The 25,541-nt window shown below is 36.5% G+C and overlaps 3 protein-coding genes across 3 annotated transcripts in view; all 3 read left to right on the top strand.

Annotated features, from left to right (window-relative positions):
- Positions 1–21,377, top strand: part of LOC100855178 (ATP-dependent Clp protease proteolytic subunit-related protein 4, chloroplastic) — an 88,555-nt gene extending 67,178 nt beyond the window's left edge. Inside the window, exon 8 of the mRNA XM_059734009.1 lies at positions 21,072–21,377. The gene's annotated coding sequence lies outside the window, so the exon portion shown is untranslated. The remainder of the gene's footprint in view (positions 1–21,071) is intronic.
- LOC132252794 (expansin-like B1) lies at positions 3,887–5,508 on the top strand. The gene is made up of 4 exons (XM_059734015.1): positions 3,887–4,080; positions 4,158–4,264; positions 4,680–4,991; positions 5,088–5,508. Exons 1-4 carry the CDS (start codon positions 3,945–3,947, stop codon positions 5,286–5,288), a joined length of 756 nt encoding a protein of 251 aa, XP_059589998.1. The 5' UTR covers positions 3,887–3,944; the 3' UTR covers positions 5,289–5,508.
- A 1,523-nt stretch (positions 21,378–22,900) lies between the features above and the next one.
- Positions 22,901–24,111, top strand: LOC104878324 (uncharacterized). Its single transcript, XM_010648489.1, has 2 exons — positions 22,901–23,338; positions 23,491–24,111. Exons 1-2 carry the CDS (start codon positions 22,901–22,903, stop codon positions 24,109–24,111), a joined length of 1,059 nt encoding a protein of 352 aa, XP_010646791.1.
- The last annotated feature ends 1,430 nt before the right edge of the window (positions 24,112–25,541 follow it).

The following is a 25,541-nucleotide window of genomic DNA, read 5'->3' as shown; positions in this document are numbered from 1 at the left end:
TTCTCATTTTTGTTTTCCTAATTTGGGGTTTTTGATTGCAAAGAAAATCCACTTCTCTTAATGTTTTCCAAACTAGTTTTTAATGGATTTTCTTGAGCAATAAATGAGTTGATTCATTCCTTCGTTCACATCTAAATCTCTCATTCTATTTGGGTTTGGGTACATACCCATTTTCTTCTTGTGAGGATTCAAGAAGAGGTCGGGATTGAGATTGGTGCAGACTCCAAGTGTGCTCCGAAAGAAGAAGGGAGAAACTGAAAATGAAGGTACTAGTCAAGTAGTCCGGGAAGGATTGGTTGACTTGAGCTAGGTAAAACCTTGTACTCAATTTTTATTCTTCATAGTGGAGTTTTTCAATCAGTGATAGGCCCGTGGTTTTTGATCTCATTGGAGGTTTTCCATGTTAAAATCCGATGTTCATTGTCTCTTTCTCTCACTGTACATTTTGATTTATTTTTTTAGGAGTGTTGAAGCATTTGCATGTGTTTTGCATTGATAAATTGTTGGGAGAGTGTTGATGCATGCATTCTTGCTTGTGGATGTTATGTTTTGTTGAAAAGTTGTTGGACAAAAAGTTTCTTGACATTAAGATAGTCTAAGGTTAAGTAATAATTGTTGGGAGAATTTTTAAATTGTTATACAACACCTATTCACCCCCCCTCTAGGTGTAATCCATTATTGAGATTCACATTTTCATATGCTCTCACATCTCAATCACTAGTATATTTTTCTATTCCCACCACAAGAACTGAGCCTATTTTTGTTGCTTAACCAATCCATTGTTTTAGTGGGAGGATCAGTAGGTTCTGGAGGTGAAAAGTAATAACTGTTCTTTTCATGGCTATACCACCTGTAATTCCAACTCTCTCTCTGTCCCTCCAAAAACTTTGCCAAAGTGATACCTAGCAAAGTGTAGTAGGTAATGTTGCTGGCTTCGCTATATGCTTAATATGCCTTACACCTTTGCACTCGGTTTTTTTATTGTTCCGTATGGTTGCTGGAGTGTGGGAGTGATTGTTAAGGGAGGGGGATTTGTGGTTGGCTCTGTAAGAATTCGTTTTGTTGCTTCGTATTTCTGTTTCTAGCCCCCGCCAGTACCCTCTCCTCTCCTATTCATCCCAAAATTACAAGTGTAGGAAAGAGATGTCATAAGCAACAGTTTTGGAAATATGAACCGCACACGTCTTGGTCCTCAAGTCCCATCTTGGCCTTCTATCTTTTGCTCTAAGTGCTCCCAACGCATTAATAGGAAGAGTCACCTCATAGTGATAGTCACTATCTCAAAGTTGGGGCCCTCTCTCTCTCTCTCTCTTTCCACCCCACGTGTATGAAAAAATATCAAATTATCAGTGTAAGCTGATCAGTCTATACATAACTAGCCAGTCCAGATGTTCTGTAGTTAATTTGACGTAAATGTCCATGTTTGTAGCTTCATCAAATGAAAGCTGATGCAATGTATATTGAATTGGAATGGCAGGAGAAGTGGTGGATGCAAAATGCGAGGGTGACGAGCTCATAACTGGATCAAGAGCAAGTGCTGGAACTATAATTGATGGAAGGGAGCCACAGCATTAATAGTAGACAGAATTTTGTGGCACTTTTAGGGCAATACATGTATTTTTGGGTGCGTTTGTCATACTGTTAAATCACTCTTCATTTTTATTTTACTCCAATGAAATGATAGCCACAACATTTATTTGTCTTCCTATACCAAGTTGTGCTTGTAGATGCTTCGTTAGGTGTATGGAACCATGAATCGTATTTTATCTTATGAAAACCCATAAAAGGATGAACTCCACCCTGATCAAAGATGTCATCTATTGCAATTCTATTTCTGTTGTAGCTGTACGTTGCCTTGTGCAAAAGTTTCAGTCTCCTTACTACAAAACTGAAAACTGGATCACAAAGGAATACTTGGGAATCGTTTTCCATCTTAGGTTGTCTGGGAACGTGTGCGTAAACAGCTCTGAGAAAACAAATTTTGTGAACTCAAGACAGCTCTCCCTTCCTTTTGTATTTATTTTTGTTCTCTAAACAATGTAGAGAATAAGAGAGAACATATTCGAATTGTTCTCAAAAACGCATTTGTTTTAGGAGTTCTCAGATAGTGTCGTCCCAAACAAAGCGTTAGTTTTTCTAAAGTCGGTGTTATTATAAAAAAAAACGCAAAAGATCATAAAAAGGACTATGCATTGAGTCACCAAAATGGGCGACATTACAAACAGAAGTGATTACAGTCGAATTCTATGGCTAAAGACACTTGTTATTTTTGTGATTAGTAATGGAATGTGGTGACCAAATGGAGAGCCAGGATGAAGAGCCACCTACCCCAAGTGGGACTCAAATTTGGGTATTATGCAGCCCCAGCCCCTTGTGTTGGGTACTGGACATCGCTTTCAGCATAAGCCCACATTGCACACGTCAAAAGTACATAACACGCTACCTATTAAGTATAAAGTATAAACCAAAAAATCAAGGATGAGTGCCTTTGCCCCTAATTTACCACTAGTCTGTAAGTCCCAGCTCACTTGTTTTGACATCTTCTTCAGTCTAACCAACCATGCATCCCTGGTAGCCATATCCACTTGGCTGCAGCCAGCCCACGGACTCTGCCCATCACTCATTTTCCCAATTCAAATACTATTAGGATACTGGCCACAATTCATTTCTATTGTTAAAATAATCCCAATTGCAATCTATATGACATGGTTTAATTCAAGGATACTTTGATTTGATTTGATTTGATGCCTTAACTTTCAATGTGCATTTTACTATTGTCACTAATGATGTCAGAGACCCAGATTTCTTATTTTCTCCTATCAGTATACTCGTATTGGAATGTAGAATGATAATGGAAAATCCGTTCCATTTTTTATCCATTACTTTATTTGGATGACTTCCAAAATCAAAATTCACTTTATTTGAATTTGAATTTCTCTGTGTTTGGTTTTTGAAAAACAAAATAAAAAAAAATAGTAAAAAAAAAAACCGTAAAAGAACATACAATATATATTTAAAATAAGTAAATTAATTTTCCAAAATTTTTCAAACTTATTTCATTTCCTTTTTTCTATATAATAATTAAATAATTTTTAGATTAATTTTATATATATATATTTCATAATAAATCAAATATAAAAAAAAACATTTATTTTAATTTCTTCAATAATGTTTAAGAGCCAAACATAATATATATATGTATGTCCGGAAAGAGCAAGTAAATAAAAGGAAGTAAAACTTCCATCCCAAAATATTATTCCGCCTAACTTATAGGTATATATATACACGTATTTGTGAAATTAGAAGCTAATCCACTTTTCAATTCTTTCAATTTTACTCTTGTAGTTAGTCTTCATTCACGCACCAACACATCATTGAGAGTACTGCAAATGTCAAGATACATGGTTAAACAATGCATCTACGTTTGTCAATAAATGGTTTTTGACTTGTTTTTTCCATGCTTTGATAATTTTCTTAGTTTCCTCTTCATGTTTCTGAGCTCTCCTCACCAGTGCTAAATATTCCATGTGAGATAGATGTTTAATTAATTTAGTTCCACCAGCACAATGACCAAATCTTAGAATATTTCCCACAGTACTCCCTACTCCAATGAGCTGATATGAACCAAAAGTCAACCAGGGGAGATGAAAAGAGTTAGACTACAAGTCTGATCTCTCTTTATGAATTTCTTATATTACATACCAAGAAAATGTAAAACTATGGTCTTAGGGGGTCAAAACGGGTGTCCCATTTGTACATATCTATAATCTAATCCTAGGCCTCCCTAGTCCATAGTGGTAGGAAAAAAATAGACTATCTTGCCCTCTAAACCTCAACTATAAATATGGAACTTTGATTCTAGGCTTACCCATCTCGACCTCACTTCCTCTACTTCTTTTGGCTAGCTCACTTCCAATATTTTGCTTGAGTAATTCCGTATAAACATGGGTTTTCCACTTAGCCACTATTGCTGCTTTCTATGTGTCATTGTGCTCTTGCCTGTGCTATGCAAGTGTGAAGACACCTTCACATACTCACGGGCAACATATTATGGCACCTCTGATGGCTTAGGGACTCCAAGTACGTATCTTAATTGATCTCTTCCATGCATACTTTGTATATATCATAGATGGGGTAATGATCATATGTTGAATCAGCTGGAGCATGTGGCTTTGGCGAATATGGAAGAAATGTCAACGGCGGCAACGTTGGCGCAGTTTCTAGGCTATACAGGGATGGGACTGGCTGCGGTGCATGCTATCAGGTAATTAAAATATACGAGTGTGATGCGATGAAATTTTAAGGGTGTCTGAGGGAATATTCTTCATGCAATAATGACTTGTAAATAGACCTTGAGAATAAGCTTTCAGATAAAATTAATGAGTAGCACTTCTAGTTGGTCGAGTTCAAAAAGTCCACACCATAAAGTGAAATATTGAAGATTGAAAGGAGAGGGTAATTGAAAAAAGTTGCACGATATTTTCATCTTTTCAGTCTTTACTACTGAGAAGGCTTGAAATAGACAGCCGCTAGACACGAGTGTTCTTTGAAACTGCCCCTTCCCCTCACCACACCTTAAATAATTTGAAGTACTCCCGCATCAATAGTTCTGTTTAAAACATGTGGATTTTTCGATTTTTGTATCCATAATGGTGCTCAATTGTTTATTGATAATTCAGGTTAGGTGCAAGATACCAAAACTTTGTGCAGATGTTGGGATGAAGGTAGTGGTGACCGACCACGGAGGAGGAGATGACACCGACTTCATCCTCAGCCGGCACGGATTCTCAATGTTGGCTCGTCCAAACAAGGCTGCAGACCTCTTTGCTTATGGGGTGGTCGGCATAGAATACAGAAGGGTCCCATGTCAGTACCCGGGTTCCAACATCTTCTTCAAGGTCCATGAGAACAGTCGGTTTCCCGACTACTTAGCTCTAGTCATGTTGTACCAAGCTGGCCTAAGCGACATCACAGCAGTGGACATATGGCAGGTACACATACTATTACAGCAACCTAGGCATCTGCCATTCTAATCAAATTATGGATAAAATTTAAGAGTACTAATTCACAATTCCTTTTGGGTTCAGGAGGATAGCCAGGCATGGAAGGGCATGAGGAAGAGCTATGGCGCAGTATGGGACATGGCTAACCCACCGAAGGGTCCTGTAAGCCTGAGGTTCCAAGTGAGTGGGAGACGTGGGCAAAAGTGGGTGCAGCTGATGAATGTGATTCCTAGTCATTGGAAGGCTGGGGTTGCGTATGACTCAAAATTTCAGCTTGATTATTAAGCTCTTCCATTGTGGTTCCAACTTCTGCATAATCAGAGAGTATCATAGGAAGTGGTAGCTATATGGGTTATTAAATATTTCTAGTTTTTTGTTTGTGGAGTGATCAAATATATGTTTGTATGTGGTGTTACAACAAAGCACTCTTGGCTTTGCTCAATAAAGAATGGGACTGTGTACCAAGTTTAGTGATATATATTATCAATAAAGTTCCACTTTTTCAGATATTTTGGCAAAACAAAACTAAATGATCAAGCAACATGCTCATGCTAATATGCAACACAAGTTGATTCATCTTTAGTAGCTCTAACTCATTAAATTGTATTCACCAAATGGCGATTAAAATATTAAATATGTATTAAAATTGATGTAAATATTTGATAAATTTGATAGAGATGACTTTGGCTTTGTATGCATGTTTTCCAATTGGGCCATGCTACAAGCATTTTCTCTAATTTCATGTTATTTTGTTTAACAACATGAATCATTTATGTCATAAAACTCATGTAATAACATGTTAGGGTTAATATGTTAATATGTGAGCAAAATATATTATTAAAGAAACTTTAGGTTTAAAATACCCATTTTTAGGCAAAGATCGGCATTTAAAAGGAAGATTGGCATTGTTTTTAATTATAATCATGTGATAATATTCTAATTTAATCAACATCTATATCTCATTTAAGCATCAATAATGCTAATAATTTCGATTTCAATGATTTAAAAAGATGAGTGAGTATTATACTTAAGTTTAAATGGTTCATAAGATATATAAGTTAACATTAATAAAAGATGACATGTAACAACAAAAAAAAAAAAAAAAAAACATGGAAGTTGTAACAGAAATGAGAAAATAAGGCTAATCTAATTATAAAAAAAAAAAAAAACACCCAAATGAATTGGGTTTTTCAAAAACTTTTTCAGCCACAACAATTTTAAGCAAAATAAGGAATAAATGTAAAGAGATTGAGTTAGAGAGATCAAACACAATTTTATAGTGGTTTGACATCCCTTGCTTACGTCCACTTCCCTTAAACTCCTCACCTAGTGAGGGTTCCACTATCCTTAAAGTTTCAACTAAGCTTCCACAATCTTTACGCTTGGATTGCGGCTCTAATGGGCTCTTACATTATTGTGGACCCGCATTTTTCACGTGCGCCCCCACTTGATCGACGAGACTCGCTTTTTATTTGTGAAAAATTAATTTTGGAAAAAGTCGGAGTCGCCCCTTATTTTATTTTTATTTTAAAGGGAAAATAAAACAAGAAAGAAAAACCCTAAAATGTGACTCCATAATTTTTGGAAAAAACATGTCTTTGAAAAAACCCGAGTCTAGGTCCGAGGATCATGTTACTTATTGGGAAGATACCTCTAAAAGGTAGCCCCCCTCTAAGCCTTATAAAAGTCTCTACTGACTAAGTTGAGGGAAACGTGGCAAATAAATGATTGATTATGGACACCTAAGTAAGCTAAGGGTTTTCAAAAAATAGTATGTCAAGCAACAAAGTCTGATCATAAGAGAGAGTCAAAGTGCGTACCTGAACGGCTTCTCAAGCGCTATCACAAGACATCAAAGGGTAGTTTGAAAATATGACGCATAATATGCATTTTTATCAAAGATGATCAAACAAGCATCAAGGCAATCAATTATGGCATCAAACATGGACATGGCTCATGATAACATACACATTCATAGAATTTTAGAGTTTGAGGGCATGATGAGCGTACCTAGATAGCAAGCTAATACTCTTCTATGGGAAACAAGTTTGCTTAATAACAAGTGCGAAATAATCTCAATACCACAAAGAGGAAGTACAATCAATCAAATATCAAGCAAACTATATTGATGAGAATATCATGAATATCGGGCCCCCACCAAAGCCCTAGTTGATTTTGCATGAGTTGATTCTATGAATTCCATTGTTTGGAATCATGAAGTTTGCTCATGCTTGCTTAAAAAAGAAAATCAAGAAAATCATTTGAAAACAGTGAAAATGCATACCAGAGGGAAAATTGGCAGCAACGGGTTTGTTAAAATCTGGATCTTACTGCTTATGGAAGGATTGAGGACGATTCTTTAAAATAAGAATTATTTGGATGAAAACGATTTTGAGAACACAATTTAAAATATGTAAAAATACGAGGATAACAAGAGGGTGCAAGAGGAAGAGGGTAATGTGCACCAGAATGGCCGTGCTAGAGTGGGGCTTGGGGGTCCAGTTGTGACTGTTGCTGGTGGTTGTAGGTGCTGCCGTTATTCTCTCTAAATTTTCCCTTTCTACTCTCTTGCACGTATTCAAATACCTTACATCGCTGCATTTTTGGGTCTTTTCTGATTACTTGAAATCCCTTACGTTCGGACTTACTTCCAAGAGCTTTGACATTAATTCCTCGTATAAATCTCTGAAATATGCTGAGAAATTTATTCTTTTTGGACTGCCATTTCTGATAGCTGAAGAACTGAAGGCTGAAGAATCACATCCAATTGGATTCAGCTTGAGAGGATGACCATAGGTCGTGGTCGAAAATGAAGTCGATTTCCTTTTCCTCGGACCTTTTTGTATGTCCATGTTCATCTGTTAGCAGCATGACTTCCTACTCAGGCTTGTGGTGCAGGGAATTACCTAAGTCCTTTACATGCAAATCAGAATTCTCCAGTTGCAATTTTATATTAGAATTCTTTAACTTCCCTACTTTATTCTCTGAATCAAGTTCGGACATCATCGTCTGTTTCAATTTTTGGAGACTAATTTCAGATCCAAAGGTAGAGCTTTCTATCCCTCTTGTAATTGAGAGTGCAAATTCTGCAGATTCTGCAATTCTCCCAGCATCTGCTTCTGGTTTTTCTCAAGCTCCTGCACAAGGGCTTCATAGTAGTACTCCATCTGGTCCATTTTTCTTGCAAGGCTTTCCCGTTCGGCTTTAGACTCATCCAACCCTCTCTTTGAAGTTTAAAGGATTTGTCTTTTGTTGCATTGGTGGCATCTAGAGAATCAGGTACAATAGAAACCAGGCCAGATACACTAAGTAATGAAGGAAATCTTTAGGTTGATATAATACAGCATCAAATCCAGTTCCTGACACAAATTGTTGTCTTTCTCTCATCTCCTTTATGTTTGCAATTTCTGATGGTAAAGCATTGAACATGGAAATTGTTTGTCCAGTTCTTTGTTTGAGGTCCTTAGTTTGAAACTCTCGTCTTGTCCTCCATATTTAAAAATCCCTTTAGCCATCTCAGCTGTGAGTCTTCAAATCTATGATCCTAATCTGTCCGGATAATTTCCCTCCTAGCAAATTCGGGAATTGACTTAGAATTTCTAAGATGTTCGAGGTCCTCCTTGAGTTTTGAACACTCTAATTTCAGTACAGAAACCTCTTCTGCAAGAACTTCTCCTGAAGCAATCTCAGCAGCAAGTTGTTTAGCGAACTTTTGCGTTTCAACGTCTATTTCATCATGTTAATAGTTGGCTATGTGGTACAAATCCTAGTGATTGAGGATTCAACATATTGGGATATACAAGTATAGACCATATTACATTTTTAATTATACATTTTAAAATGCAAGAAAAAGTGCCAAATACTTGCAAGAAACAAAAATCAGTGTGTTGGTACCTTAGTATTTATACGTGTATCTTCTGTCATGAGAACTTGTCTAGGTGTTGCAATGGTAGAATATTTTGATGGTATTATCAGCACAAAATGAGTGGTATCTGACTGTCACATGCATCCAAGTGTTGGATATGGTTAAAACCTTATTCTCGGACTCCCAAATTAGAGGTCTCAGATTCGATTCCCAAGCTTGCATGATAACAGTTCTAGGGGAAGGGGTTGTGTATCTGTGGTTTTCCTCAATCCTTCGACGTGGGGTTAGTGATTCCACATTACGAATAAAACAGGAACCAAAATCATACTTCTTTTGGCTATCTGAATTTGAAGAGTGAATTCCAAAGTCTTAGTGGTTAAATAGTTGAACTAAAACTTTTTTAGGTTTAAGACTACATGAATCTTAGTGAGACTAGTTCAAGTACACATTGGGTTGGATTAGAACATCATTACGTTTTATCTCAAGAATTGAGTACTATTTTAAATTTCTTTTCTTCTAATAAAATAATGGAGTTTCTTTCCTTGCTACTGTGGAAGCTTCAATGCTTTTTGTTGAAATGAGATTGCACATCATCTTATATCAGTCCCCATAGAAAAATTCTTATGTGGCTTTTAAACCACAGATTCAACAAGGTCACTTCTCATTATCATATACAAATTTTATTTTAGTTTAAGCACTTGGCTATCATATATGATTTTCCTTCTTTTACACTATTACATTATACAGGTTATCTATTCCTTACTTTAAATGGATATGGGATTTTTTTTCTTTTTTTTTTAGAAGATTATTTCTTTTTAGAAGATGGATATTTAATTTTCCTGTCCAATTTCTGACTAGAAATCTGACTGAATTTAAATTTTCATTGACTAAAGAAAAATTGCGTAAATACTAATTTATAGTTCCAGGGATTCAATCTAGTCAATAGTTTTAAAAGGCGATAAGTGCACCTAGGGTGTAAAAGTCTCTTAAGGTTTAGGCTTAGGCTTAGGCTTATGCTTAGGCACAACATAAGATGCACGCTTGAGCCAAGTGAAATATGACCTAGAATATGTCAATTTTCTATAATGTTATTCAAAATCCAATCCAATTGATAAAAAGTTATTCAAAATCCAATCCAATTGATAAAAAGTTTCAAATTCCAAACATTTAAAAGAAGTCTTCAACCAAAAAATAATGAGATCATATAAATTTCAACACACTGTTAGAAATACTAACAATAAAAGAGTTAGAAAAGGAAGAGTAAAGTAGATGAGATGCGCTTCTCCAACAAGGTGCATGCCTTGACAAGCAAGGAGCTACGACTAGGAGTAGTTGAGCCTTGGGCCTAGAGTAGCTTTAAGCGTACCTATTAACAACTATGATCTGGTGACTATCGTAATTTCTGGGGAATTCGATAGTTTCCAACTTTTTCCAAGCCTATCATCTCTTAGTTTTTCTGTAGAACAATGCATTTGCCTAAACTTCTTTCATTATCCACATTGAATTAGAGCATGTCTTTTAGACCTCAAACTGAATATGATTGAGTTTGTGCCAACATTTTTTTTGGATTATGCTCATTGTGCTTTGTTTATTTGTAACTTTTTTAAAAATTTCCACCACAAAATATCACTCTGGCCTTTAAAGTTAATAGCCAATTGGATCCACCCTAATTCATTCAGTTAATTATTGAAGTGGCATGTATCAATAGTCTATGTTGTGTATTGATGTCTAACTTCCATATTGAAATATAAATGTTAACACAAAATTTTACAAATAGTTTGAAGATACTAGTGAGCCTAAATGCATCAGAAAGTCATGAATCTTAAAGCAGTAATTGGAAAGATCAGAGTATAAGAGAAAGTGAAAGAAGAGATTTGCCTTTGGTGGAATGCTTGTGTAAAAGTTCTACTCTAATCCTTGAGAACATTTATCTTATTTCTCCCAAAGCAGTTGGAATATGGCTTTCCTGAGTTGAGTCAAGTTCTCATCAGTGTAGAGAATTTACTTTCTTGCTCATAAACTTCTTTGATAAAATGAGTCAACCTCAATGTGCTTTGTCAAAAATGGGGTAACTGGTAGTGTGAATAATAGCCTAATTATCACAATACATGATCAAGAGCTTTTCAAGAGAAAATCCAAAGTCCTATAGAAATTTGGGACCCAACATTAACTCTCACACTGTATGAGTCATAGTCCTGTATTCTACTTAAATATGACATTCTACCTTTGCTTCTCCAAGTAACTAGGTTACCACGCACAAGGTAAAATACCCACTAGCGGACCACCTGTTAGTTGAAGATTCTGCCTAGTCCACATTTGAAAGGCTCGCAGCATCAAGGACAAAGCTAGAACTTCTTTTTTAGATTACTCTCATACTTATAGTACCTTTAGGCTTTAAGATACGTTAAGATTGTGCACATTGCGTCCCAGTAAATTTGCTTTGGTGCTTCCATGAACTAGCTGTCAAATAAATGAGCGTACGCACTAAACTCTGATACCTTCTTTTATCTGGAGGTTTAGAACTATAGGACTATCTTGTCTATTAACTTTCCCAATTTGGTACATAGGATCTCCCCTGGCTTTACTCCTAACATACCAATCTCAATGAGCAAATGTGATACATATTTACTTTGGCAAAACAATCTTACATATGGTATGTGTTGAATTGCCTCAGATGTAACCCAACAACCCATGATCCTTTGTCTAAAATGGTTTTTTTTCAAGTAATGTTTCACTTCTTCAATGCTTATGATATCACTGTTAGAGAATCTACATATATGAGTACTACTATGCCAGTTTCCCTCTTGAGAACAAATACACAAGGTAGTCAATATCATATTTTGTAAAACCAAATGATAGAAAAATAATACTTAATATATCTAACTAGGCATGAGGAGATTGTTTTAATCTATAAATAACCTTATTAATTTGCAAACTGAACTCTCAAATTCCCCTAATTATACTTCCTTACTCAAATCAACATAAAATAATGCATTCTCACATCTAACTAATATAGTCAACTGGAGAGGTCTCAAAGTAATTTACACCTTAAATTTGAGTATACTCCTTAGCCTCCCATCACTTTATAATCTCATATGGATGATACTTGTTGGCAAAGACTCCTGCAACCAACAATATCCTTCCTTTGGGGCTGGTGAGCAAGCTTCCATGTACCTCTATTAAGAAGAGCATGCATCTCTTCTTCCATTGTCTTTGGGTCCCTATTTTAGTGCCTCATCGTAATACAATACTTTTACTTATATATAATAAAAATTACTTTTTGATAAGATTTAAGGATGAAAGTTGTAGACATGATATGAGTAAAAGACTGAAGGGTAGGGGAAAGGTTATTCCGAGAGTTTGGACATGGTGGCTTCATTTTCTTCCCTATTTTTAATCAATCGTTTCTTTTGACACTTGTAATGGTTTTCTAGTTCCAAGTGGAGGATTATTAGTAATAGAAGGGGGAGGAATAAAATTAGATTGAGACAACTCATTGTCTAGTTGTGAAACATGATGAGGAAAACATGATCAACTCATTAGTGGATCAAGCTATTTTACGGTCTTTTTTGTACATGTTTTTAGATTGGATTGTTGTGCATGTAGATTGTACATCATGGTCCATTTCTGATTTCATTGATGGGTTGGGTTGTAAGGGGATGATTTTTTTGCTTTTCCTTTTGGCCTTGACATCGTGTATGCTTTAAGGTGTACATCAAGCTTTCTTAATACAATTGCTTTTACTTATCAAAAAAAAAAAAACATGATGAGGAAAACAAAGGGTATATTAAAGAAGGTTAATTCAGCACTAATAAAATATTAATGACACAGGGTCAAAGCACTTGTATTCATTTTGCATTTTTGAGTATCCGAGAAATATTAATCTTGCCCTTATTTGGAGGAAGATTATGAACAAAGAAAACACACCCAAAAATTTTGAGAGGAAGGGAAGCATATATATCGTATTCAAAATACCATAAAAGACTAAAATAACGCATAGGTCCTTTACTAATAAAAGTTAACACCAATAACCATTTAACAAAATATGTAAATATTTTTCCCTTTTGGCACTGATTTTGTAGTGACAAATGTTATTGATATCTTGTATTTGTACATGTATTGTATTGTATCGATGCTAGATACAATTATTAGAAGCCTTCGTGAATGCAAATTGCCTAACCAAAATAAATAAAAACAAGAAGCTTGCCAATGCAAATCAAAACTTTGTTATTACACGGTTGCTTACCTAGTAGTTTTGGAGTAACTCTTTACTTCTTTTTCCTATATCTGACTTAGCTATTATCTTCTGCTGCAGGTATGTAAAGTCACTGATTTTTACTTTGTGTGTTGGTAATCCTTGGGGAGAAGCAGCCTTACTTTTGGTTGCAGGTGCAAAAGGAAACCGTTCAGCTTTGCCTTCATCAACAATCATGCTAAAGCAGGTTTCTTCTTTACCAGTACTTTTTATTGCTCTAAGCTATTGTGTATCTTTTGTTCTCTTGCTTTGTCTTTTTTACAAGGCTCGAAAGAGTGTCATGATGTTAATTAAATTTCCAAAGGAATTTTTCAAATTTTAAGATGAAAAGTCATGTCCTCCTATCAATCTGCATCCAATTGCAAGGCTTCAAGGTCAGGCGACAGATATTGACCTTGCAAGAAAAGAAGTGAAGAATGTGAAGGCAGAGTTGGTAAGATTAACAGTCAATTATGTTGCCTTTGTCTACTATTACATATGAAGTGCTGGCAGGTGGAGTTTGATTGTAATATGTATTGACTTGTTTAAATGTTGCGAAAGGTTTATCTATGGCATAATATGTTCATAAGCCTTGAATCTATGAGGTGGGAAATATGCCTTTTTCTCATAAAAATAAATAAATAAAAATAAAAAATAAAATAAATAATAAATAAATATGCCTTTTAAAAAGCAACTAAGTGGCATAAACTCGGAAAGTTCTCTATTATGTTTTGAAAAATGGAGTATTCCTAATTTGCTGAGATGTCTTACATTGAGTTGAATTAGGCAAAGTAGCAATTAACAACTAGTAGTTTAGTTTGTTGCAACAGCATTAGTTATTTTCGTTTCTTTGTTAAAACTCTGTTATTCTCTGTTTTCCTAATCCTTGCTATATATAGCAGAGGTGTTATATTGTCTAAACAATAAAATCCCTCTCTCTCTTTCTCTCTCTCTTCTTCTTCCTATCTTGGTATCAGAGCATCAGTGCTCACACATCAATGGCAGATGTGAATCAGACTACTAGAGAGGTGCTACATTTGGATCCTTCAGCTGAAACTAGAAGAGGCAATCCGACGACCACAGACGAATCTTTGAGAATGGCAATAAGCCCTTTGAGTCAGCTTATTACTATGCGTCTAGAGGATGATAATTTCTTGATGTGGAAGTATCAAATTGAAAATGTTGTACGGGGTTATGGTCTTGAAGGTTTCTTGTTTGGAACAGAGCAAGTTCCACCAAAGATGGTGAATGATGGAACAGGGATTTTGGTTCCAAATCCTAAGTTCAGAGATTACCAACGCCAAGATCATCTGTTGATTTCTTGGCTTCTATCTTCAATCGGAAGTGCGTTCTTGCCTCAGGTTGTTGGGTGTTCTTCAGCTTTTGAGGTATGGAATACAATTTCCCATAATTTCAATTCTCAATCTTCTGCAAAGGTTATGTTCTACAAGAGTCAAATGCATATGTTAAAAAAGGATGGTCTGACTATGAGAGATTATCTTACCAAAATGAAGAATTATTGTGATCTTCTTGCTACTGCTGGTCATAAGATTTCAGACACAGATCATATACTTGCTATAATGCAAGGTCTTGGAGATGAATACGAGTCTGTCATTGCTGTTATCTCCTCTAAAAAGTCTTCTCCTTCTCTTCAATATGTCACCTCGACTTTGATTGCTCATGAAGGAAGAATTGCACACAAAATCTCCTCTAATGATCTTTCTGTGAATTACACCTCTCAGTATTCTAATAGAGGTTCTTCTTCCTCTTGGAATTCTAATGGCTACCCTTCTAGTGGTTTTCAGAATAGGAATCAATTTGGAGGAAATCAGATAATTAGAGGGTTTTTTGTTCCTAATAGAGGAAGAGGTCATGGCAGAGCTCAAGGAGGAATCAAGCCTTAGTGTCAACTATGCAATAAATTTGGTCATACTGTTCATCGTTGCTTCTATAGGTATAATCCAAATTTCCATGGGAATATGCCTGCTAATGGACCTACTCCTGGTGTTTTAGGAAGTGGTGCAAGGAATGGAGCATCTGGTTCAATTTCTAGTGTTGGAAATGTCAATCTCACTGAGTATGATGCTCAAGAAGATCAAGATTACTCAAAAATGGAAGCAATTGTTGCCACTCCTGAAGATCTTCAAAATTGTTGTTCATTCCCAGACTCAGGAGCCACAAACCATGTTACTCATGATCTTGGCAACCTCAATTCTGGTGTTGAGTATAATGGCAACTCAAAAATCCACATGGGAAATGGGACTGGACCTGAAATTTCACACATTGGTTTATCTATTTTTCCTTCTTCTTCTAGTCCAAATAAAGTTCTTTTTCTTAAAAATATTCTTAGAGTTCCTACAATTAAGAAAAATCTGTTAAGTGTTTCTCAATTTGCTAGAGATAATAATGTTTATTTTGAGTTTCATCCAAAGGTTTGTTTTGTTAAAGACAGATCTAATCACTCTTTACTCTTGCAGGGCAATCTACATAAAGGACTCTATTAGTTCAACCTGTCAAAGAAACTCTTTGGAAAAGCATCTGGTCTTTCTTTATCAAATGGTCAAAATGAACTTACATGTTGTACTGCTTTTCTTATGCATAATGACAATTTTGATTTTCCAGAAACAACCAATTCTAGTTTTCATGTTTTTGATCTGTGGCATAAAAGGCTTGGTCATCTGGCCACAAAAATTGTAACACAAATTCTCAATGATAATAAAATTCCATTTTCTACCAAATCTGGTTCTTCAATTTGTTCAGCTTGTTAGCTCGGGAAAAGTCATAATTTGCCTTTTCCAATTTCTCAAACTATGTATACTAAGCCTCTTCAGTTAGTTGTATCAGATTTATGGGGGCCAGCTCCAATTAATTCTTTTTATGGGTTCACATATTATGTTTCTTTTGCTAATGCATACTCTAGATACACCTAGGTTTATTTCTTGAAAACTAAGTCACAAACCAAAGAAGCCTTTTTACTGTTTAAAGCTCAAGCTAAACTCCAATTTGGTTGTAAACTCAAAACCTTTCAAACAGATTGGGGTGGTGAATTTAGAAGTTTGAAAACCTATTTTGAACAAAATGGTATAATACATAGGCTTTCATGTCCTCATACTTCAAAATAGAATGGCATTATTGAAAGAAAGCATAGACATATAGTGGAGTTAGGTTTGACTCTTCTTGCTCAAGCTTCTGTTCCACTTAAATATTGGTCTGATGCTTTTTCCACATCTATTTTTATTATCAACAAGTTGCCTACTGAGGTCTTAAAGCAAAAGTCCCTATGAGTTTTTGTTTAATTCTAAACCCAATTATTCTCAGCTTAAGGTGTTTGGCTGCCTTTGTTTTCCTCACCTAAGACCTTACAATAAACATGAACTAGATTTTAGGTCCTCACCTTGTACTTTCCTTAGTTATAGTTCTAAACACAAAGAGTATAAATGCTTAAATCAACAAGGAAGAATGTTTATTTCTAGAAGTGTTATCTTTGATGAAACTAAGTTTCCTTTTGCAGATAAACTTCAAAAACCTGTTCAAACTGTTTTACATTCAACAGTTGGTCTTCCTTGCATTCCTTTAGTTAAAAACCTAGAGACAATAAGTGTCAGTCCTTCACTGTCACTTCCCACATCTTCAGCTCAGTCAAGTCATCAACTTGATGAGAATCCTGGTTCAGACATTAGGTCTGTTCAACAGGATTTATCAAACACTGATTCTTCTTCAATTGTGCCAATTCTCAATGAGTCAGCTTCCATATATTCTTCTTCTAATCTATATGCTCTTCCTGGTACAATTCCTTGATCAACAAATTCAGATGAACCAAATGAATTTATCAATACAAGACCAGTCACTTTACCACAACAACCACATCATATGGTTATGAGGTCAAAGAATGGTATTTTTAAACCGAAGGTCTATACTGTTAATCTTAACGTTGAAGAACCTAATGCTTTCCAGGAAGCAATCTCTCATCCCAAATGGAAAGAAGCAATGGGTGAAGAATTTAGAGCTTTGATGAAGAACAAGACCTGGTCTTTGGTTTCTCTTCCAAGTAACAAAACTTTTGTTAGGTGCAGATGGGTTTTTAAACTCAAAAGGAATCCTGATGGTTCTATCTCTAGGTACAAAGCTCGTCTAGTAGCAAAGGGCTACTCTCAAGTTCCTGGTTTTGATTTTTCTGAAACCTTCAACCCAGTTGTGAAGCCTACTACAATTAGAGTTGTTCTTGCTGTTGCTATTTCTCAAAGCTAGTCTATAAGGCAGTTGGATGTCAATAATGCCTTTTTAAATGGTGAATTGCAAGAGGAAGTTTACATGGACCAACCTCCAGGTTTTGATGGTAGAACCAATCAAGAACAAAAGCTAGTTTGCAAACTACATAAGGCCTTGTATGGCTTAAAGCAGGCACCTCGGGCCTGGTTTGACAAACTCAAGATTTCTCTTCAATGGTTTGGTTTTTCTTCCACTAAGTCAGATCAGTCCTTATTTGTAAGGTTTACCAACTGTTCTTCTTTCTTTGTTCTTGTTTATGTTGATGACATTGTGGTGATAGGAAGTAGTAGTCAAGAGATTCACGAGCTTATCTCAAAGTTAAGTGGTTTGTTTTCTCTTAAAGATCTTGGTGAGCTTAGCTATTTTTTGGGAATTGAGGTAAAGAAAACTACAGATGGTGGACTCCATATCTCTAAAAAAAAAAATACATTCAGGATCTGCTCAAGAAGACTAAAATGGATGGAGTTAAGTCATTTCCCACTCCTATGCTTTCTGGTTTAAAACTTTCAACTGGAACGGGTGATCCAATTGATAATGTTTTTTAGTATAGAAGTGTTGTTGGAGCTTCGGAATACATAACCATCACTAGACCCAAGATTGCTTTTAGTGTCAACAAAGTTTGCCAATTTATGCAGAAGCCTTTAGATACTCATTGGAAGGCTATCAAACGAATTTTAAGGTATCTCAATGGCACTACAGATCTTGGTATTGTGTTGAAGCCATCAGAAACTATGAATTTAGTGGGGTTTTACGATGCTGACTGGGGGAGTGATGTTGATGATCGAAGGTCTACATCTGGGCATTGTGTTTTTCTTGGGAAAAGCTTGGTTTCATGGAGTTCAAAAAAGCAGCACGCTATTTCTAGATCTAGTACTGAAGTAGAATATAAAAGCTTGGCTAGCTTGACCTCATAAATGTTATGGTTGCAGTCCCTCTTGTCTGAGCTCCAAACTAAGATGACTATGGTTCCTGTAATTTGGTGTGACAATATAAGTACCGTTTCCCTTTTAGCTAATCCAGTTTTGCATTCGAAGACTAAGCATATGGAGTTAGACCTTTATTTTGTAAGAGAGAAAGTAATGGAGAGAAAGTTGGTGGTCAATCATGTACCAACTGGGGATCAAGTTGCAGATGTGTTCACAAAGCCTTTATCTTTCAGGTTCTTTGACAAGCTGCGTGGGAAGCTTACTGTTACTTCTCTTGATCTGAAGAATGGAGATTAGGCTTAGTGTGACAGCAATATTTGCTTGGAGTTGCTGGGATGTTTGTTTTGAAAGGGAAAATCAGTGAAGGTTCTTAGGATCTCCTTTTGAAAGTCTGATTGCTTCTACTGAGTGGTAAAAAGCTTGAATGATTGAAGTTTATGGTGGCAGGTTCAGTGGCTCCCAGAGGCTTCGTTTGAGGGAGCAAATTAGGCAAAGTAGCAATTAACAACTAGTAGTTTAGTTTGTTTAGTTTGTTGCAATAGCATTAGTTATTTTCGTTTCTTTGTTAAAACTCTGTTATTCTCTATTTTCCTAATCCCTGCTATATATAGCAGAGGTGTTGTATTGTCTAAACAATAAAATCCCTCTCTCTTTCTCTCTCTCTTCTTCTTCCTATCTAGTCGATATACAATCATTGGCTCATCATCTGGAACCTATGGAGTCACTCCAGTTTTGATTGATGGCTGAAACCACAGCTTTGAGTATGGAAGTAATAAATGGCATGCTTGTTTGTTCATTGTAATAAGTTGGTGTGAGTCAATTTCTCAAGTCAGATGACTAGTATTGATAGTTATTTTAGAAAAAGGGCAAGTGTATTTTCTTATTATTTTGAGTGCTTGTTGAATCAGTTTCTATCCAACAATGTTGTTTTTCCTTAGAGTTTAAAGCAAGCTGAGGATGGACCTGACTGACAAGCACTTGTTCATTTGGTCATGTAGCCAAGCATATGAGAAGAAAAAGAACATTTTGTCATTTAACTTATGTTCAAGGTTAAACTCTATGCAAAACATGTGGGAAAGTCACCCGAGCAAATTGAAGCTGACATCAGGCGCCCAAAATATTTTAGTCCTAGTGAAGGTGTTGAATACAGCATTATTGACAAGGTACCTCCAGTCGAAAGAATTAATTTGCATTCAGTCTGGTTTTCATGTTGTATCTAACCCATTCTCTCAATTTTATTCAGGTACTATACAATGAAAGGAGCTCTGAGGATCGGGGAGTTGTTGCTGACCTCAAAAAAGCTCAACTCATTTGATAGTTTGGGACTTGAAATGATGATTGTAATGAGTATTCAGGTAAACTCAAGTTTGATTACACTCAATTGTTCGTGAGACACTGATTCTGAGTTATAGATTAAATGTTTAGATGAGGGTTAACATTCGGTGTCCACTTTTTCCCCAGCAATTTGCTAGGAATATCGTTCAACGTTTTTCCTGAACTCCTTCATGGCGTTTGTGACGAGTTACAGTGTATTGATTATGCTGCTCAATATTGATTGTACTTGAACTTAAGATTGTAGTCGAGACCCAAGAGTTGGCAACTGGGACCACAAGATCTCACCAGTTCCTGCTTGTGCAATTCAAGTTGTTGGGAAAAGGATTAGATTTTTTAATGTGGCTTGACTCCCATGAGGTATGGACCTCTCTGGTCTTTTCTGGTTGCCTGTCTCAAGATGTGGATGGGGTTGTTTCATAAAAAAGGTCAAACATTGAAATGTCTAGCATGCTGCTGCTTTTCTAGTGAAAGTAAGGACACCGGTGGGTATGTTACAAAAGTTGATCTTCTAAGGGGTGGCAAGGGAAGACCAAACAGGCATTGGCTTAATATAATAGCATCGATAAAGGATGGCCTACAGTACCTTGATTCTGATTAGTAACTGAAAGCATCTAATACCAAGGAGGAACTGAACCTTTTTATATGTGATACTTTTAATTCTGCTCTCACATCTCAATCACTAGTATATCTTTCTATTCCCACCACAAGAACTGAGCCTGTGTTTGTTGCTTAACCAATCCATTGTTTTACTGGGAGGATCAGTAGGTTCTGGAGGTGAAAAGGGATAACTGTTCTTTTCATGGCTATACCACCTGTAATTCCAACTCTCTCTGTCCCTCCAAAAACTTTGCCAAAGTGATACCTAGCAAAGTGTAGTAGGTAATGTTGCTGGCTTCGCTATATGCTTAATATGCCTTACACCTTTGCACTCGGTTTTTTTATTGTTCTGTATGGTTGCTGGAGTGTGGGAGTGATTGTGAAGGGATGGGGATTTATGGTTGGCTCTGTAATAATTCGTTTTGTTGCTTCGTATTTCTGTTTCTAGCCCCCGCCAGTACCCTCTCTTCTCTCCTATTCATCCCAAAATTACAAGTGTAGGAAAGAGATGTCATAAGTAACAGTTTTGGAAATATGAACCCCACACGTCTTGGTCCTCAAGTACCATCTTAGCGTTCTATCTTTTGCTCTAAGTGCTCCCAACGCATTAATAGGAAGAGTCACTTCATAGCGATAGTCACTATCCCAAAGTTAGGGCCCTCTCTCTCTCTCTCTCTTTCCACCCCACGTGTATGAAAAAATATCAAATTATCAGTGTAAACTGATCAGTCTATACATAACTAGTCAGTCCAGATGTTCTGTAGTTAATTTGATGTAAATGTCCATGTTTGTAGCTTCATCAAATGTTTAGTGATGCAATGTATATTGAATTGGAATGGCAGGAGAAGTGGTGGATGCAAAATGCGAGGGTGATGAGCTCATAACTGGATCAAGAGCAAGTGTTGGAACTATAATTGATGGAAGGGAGCCACAGAATTAATAGTAGACAGAATTTTGTGGCACTTTTAGGGCAATACATGTATTTTTGGGTGCGTGTGTCATACTATTAAATCACTCTTCCAATGAAATGATAGCCATAACATTTATTTGTCTTCCTATACCAAGTTGTGCTTGTAGATGCTTCGTTAGGTATATGGAACCATGCATCGTATTTTATCTTATGAAAGCCCATAAAAGGATGAACTCCACCCTAATCAAAGATATCATCAATGTGTAGGGACCCCTCCCCCCTGATGACACGTGGCGCGCATCGCTATCCGGATCAACTCTATTCGGATTCCCCTAAAAGGACACGTGGCGCGCTCCCCTTTCCGAACTCCCTCAGGGAGAAGCACACGGCACTCGCGAACATCACATCCTGACGATAGCATATCCCTATCCAGATTATCGACTAAAGTGAGCAAGCCTTGCTACGTCATTCCGACAGCCTGACACAACCCACGTTCCGCCGCCTGCAGAGCAAAAGGACAAGAATGATGGCAAGTCACATCCCACGATCTCTGACAGCCATCCGAAAGGTGATGATGGCCCTGCCACCACCTAGAGGCATCATGACGAACCAAAAAGTCTTCCCACCATTAAAGAGGGAGGCAGAGCTTCTGACACTATATAAAAAGACCTTCACATAAGGAGGAAGGTAAGCTTGCTATCCTTGAAAAAGTCAGACATCTTAATCTCTTGAGCCATGGCTAACAAAACCATCGGAGGGTGTGTCCGGACACCCTGTCCGGACATCTTTTGCAAGGAAGATTGAACCAGAACTCAATCTTGGTTGAAAGCGTGCGTCCACTTGGCAGCTACGTGGATCACTGGGACGCAAGGCCTCAACACAATGGTCTTCTGTTGCAATTCTATTTCTGTTTAGCTATACGTTGCCTTGTGCAAAAGGTTCAGTCTCCTTACTACAAAACTGAAAACTGGATCAACTAAATTCACATTCTGAATCATAGACAAAGGAATACTTGGGAGTCGTTTTCCATCTTAAGTTGTCTGGGAAGGTGTGCGTAAACAGCTCTGAGAAAACAAATTTTGTGAACTCAAGACAGCTCTCTCTTAGTCGGTATTATTATTATTAGAATAAAAGAAAACATATTCGAATTTTATTATTTATTATTATTATTATTATTATTATTATTATTATTATTATTATTATTATTATTATTATTATTATTATTATTTCGAATTTTTTTCTAAAGTCGGTGTTATTATAAAAAAACACAAAAGACATAAAAAGGAATATGCATTGAGTCACCAAAATGGGCGACATTACAAACAGAAGTGATTACAGTCGAATTCTATGGCTAAAGACACTTGTTAGAAGTTTGCTTTTTGGACTGCCACGTTATATTTTAATTTTTCAAAGTTTGAATAAAACTAAGTTATTGTTAGTTCCTATTCTTTAGGAGATGTGAGTCCACTTTCATAAATTGTGGATCACGTACTATCTGTTTTGAATTTGAGATTTTTTTTTCTCTTTTCAGTTATTTCCCAGTTCTATAAATGTACGTTGGATGGAGGAAATAAAAAAGTGACTTCCGTTGATATATTTTCTCTATTTTCTATTGTGTCTTCTTTCCTTAGCTTGTCTTAAAACACCAACAATTGGTATCAGAGCTTTATATTCTTGAAGGACCGTGAGTGAAAAAAATTGTGAGTTTTCAAGAGAGTTGAGGTCCACCAAAACACCACGTATTCCACCAAAATTTCAAGCATGGAAGGAGACTCAAGTTTCTCAATAATAGCACCTCTAGTCTTCAATGGTGATAATTACACCATATGGGCTGTGCGGATGGAAGCCTACCTAGACGCTGTAGATCTATGGGAGGCTGTTGAAAATGACTATGACGTTCCTCCACTATCAGACAACCCAATGATGGCTCAAGTCAAGAATCACAATGAAATGAAAACCAGAAAGTCTAAGGCAAAAGCCTGCCTATTTGCAGCAATTTCAGCTACAATCTTCACCCGAATTATGTCTTTGAAATCAGCCAAAGCCATTTGGAGTTATCTCAAATTTGAATATGAAGGAGATGATATAATTAAAGGCATGAAAGTGCTGAATCTAATCAGAGATTTTGAGTTGCAGAAGATGAAAGAGTTAGAAACCATCAAGGAGTACTCTAGAAGGCTTTTAAGCATAGCCAACAGAGTAAGATTGCTTGGTTCGGAGTTTAAAGACTTTGGAATGTTGAAAAAACTCTGGTTACTATTCTTGAAAGATTTAAAGCTACCATAACCACTTTGGAAAATACCAAAGATTTGTCCAAAATCACGTTGGCAGAGTTGTTGAACTCTTTGCAGGCGCAAGAACAACGGATGGTTACGAGACAAGAAGCAACTGTAGAGGAAGCCTTGCCCGCCAAACATGAAGATGGTTGGAGAAACAAAAATAAGAAAAATAGAAAGCACCAACAATCAAATGGAGAAGCTGCAGCACACAGGAGCAACAAAAACAAAGCTGGAAGTTCCAAGGGAAAGTACCCACCTTGTAAGCATTGTGACAAAACTGGCCACTCACCGTTCAAGTGCTGGAAAAGGCCAGATGCTAAGTGTAACAAGTGCAATCAACTTGGACATGAAGCTATCATTTGCAAGAACCAAAACCAGCAGCAAGACACAAATGCCCAAATCGCTAATGAAGATGAAAATGATCATCTCTTTGTTGCAACTTGTTTTTCAGGTAGCATTTCAAGCGATAGCTGCTTGATTGACAGTGGATGCACCAATCACATGACTCATGACAAGGAACTTTTCAAAGAATTGAAGCCTACAAAAATTGCAAGAGTTCGAATAGATCATGGTGGTCATATTCCTGCGAAAGGAATTGGAACTGTTGCTATTACAACCCATTTAGGTACTAAAGTCATCGATGATGTGCTTTACGTACCTGGAATAGACCAAAACTTGTTAAGTGTTGGTTAGCTGCTAGAAAAAGGTTTCAAGGTGTATTTTGAAGATAATTATTGCCTGATCAAGGATGCCTCTGGTCAAGACTTGTTTAAGGTCAAAATGAGAGGAAAAAGTTTCTCATTAGATCCACTTGAGGAAGAACAAATAGCTTTTCCAGTAAAAGAAAATATTGTTGAGTTATGGCATAAACGGTTGGGGCACTATCGTTATCAAGGGCTTTTCAAAATGCAAAAATCAGAAATGGTGGAAGGTTTACCTGAGTTTGAAGTGATTTCCAGAAGCTGCCAAACTTGTCAATATGGAAAGCAAAGCAGACTTCCATTCCCAACAGCAACTTGGAGAGCTTGAAATAAGTTGCAGTTGATTCACACCGATGTTGGAGGACCTCAAAGGACACCCTCAATCAAAGGTAGTCGCTATTATATCATTTTTATAGATGATCTGACTAGAATGTGCTAGATATATTTTTTGAAATTCAAATTTGAGGTTGGGAACACTTTCTGGAAGTTCAAAGCAAAAGTGGAGAATGAAAGTGGCTGCAAAATTCTGATTTTAAGATCTGATAATGGCAAGGAATATACTTCATGTCAACTCAATTTATTTTGTGAAGAAGCAGGAATTGAACACCAACTTTCAGCTCCTTATACTCCAGAGCAAAATGGAGTGAGTGAACTAAGAAATCAATTTATTATGGAGATGGCCAAATGCATGCTCCACAAGAAGAATTTGCCGAAGAAATTTTGGGCAGAGGCTGCAAACACAACTGTATTTTTGCATAATAGACTCTCTACCAAGGCAGTAAAGAATCAAACTCCTTTTGAAGCATGGTATGGGTACAAACCTCCAATGACTTTTCTTAAAGTGTTTGGTTGTCTTTGTTTTACCTATGTTCCTCAGGTTAAACGAGATAAACTAGACAAAAAAGTTGCTGCAGAAATTTTTATTGGTTATAGTACAATTTCAAAGGCTTATAAAGTCTTCCAGCCACATACTGATACTATAATTATCAGTAGAGATGTCCACTTCATGGAAAATGAAGAATGGGATTGGGAAGATTCAAAGACAAAGCTTGAAACAAGTTTTTTAGATGAAATGGAGGATGATCCACTAGTAAGAAGTACTCGATTGCTCTCTGAAATTTATCAGAGATGCAATGTTGCAATTTATGAACCTGTCGACCATGAAGAAGCACTCAAAGAGTCCAAATGGAAGGATGCAATGAAGGAGGAGCTATTCATGATTGAAAAAAAACAAAACCTGGGAGCTTGTTGATAGACCTCAAGAAAGAAAGGTAATTGGGGTAAAATGGGTGTTTAGAACCAAGCTAAATGCTGATGGTTCAGTCAACAAGTATAAAGCAAGGCTCGTAGTTAAAGGATATGCACAGTTTTTTGGTGTTGATTATTCTGAAACATTTGCTCCAGTAGCAAGGCTTGACACAA

Source organism: Vitis vinifera, chromosome 2 (genome assembly GCF_030704535.1).
Source record: "Vitis vinifera cultivar Pinot Noir 40024 chromosome 2, ASM3070453v1".
NCBI lineage: Eukaryota > Viridiplantae > Streptophyta > Magnoliopsida > Vitales > Vitaceae > Vitis > Vitis vinifera.
Note: the sequence above shows the minus strand (reverse complement) of the source record. Positions and strands in the feature narration are given on the sequence as shown.

Bases quoted from the DNA above. Each gene is read 5' to 3' on its own strand.
- LOC132252794 (XM_059734015.1), top strand. From the start codon at position 3,945: ATGGGTTTTCCACTTAGCCACTATTGCTGCTTTCTATGTGTCATTGTG. The intron at 4,081-4,157 runs GTACGTATCTTA...ATGTTGAATCAG, and splicing joins TGATGGCTTAGGGACTCCAA to CTGGAGCATGTGGCTTTGGC. The intron at 4,265-4,679 runs GTAATTAAAATA...TTGATAATTCAG, and splicing joins GCTGCGGTGCATGCTATCAG to GTTAGGTGCAAGATACCAAA.
- LOC104878324 (XM_010648489.1), top strand. From the start codon at position 22,901: ATGGAAGGAGACTCAAGTTTCTCAATAATAGCACCTCTAGTCTTCAAT. The intron at 23,339-23,490 runs GTAAGATTGCTT...AACTCTTTGCAG, and splicing joins TTTTAAGCATAGCCAACAGA to GCGCAAGAACAACGGATGGT.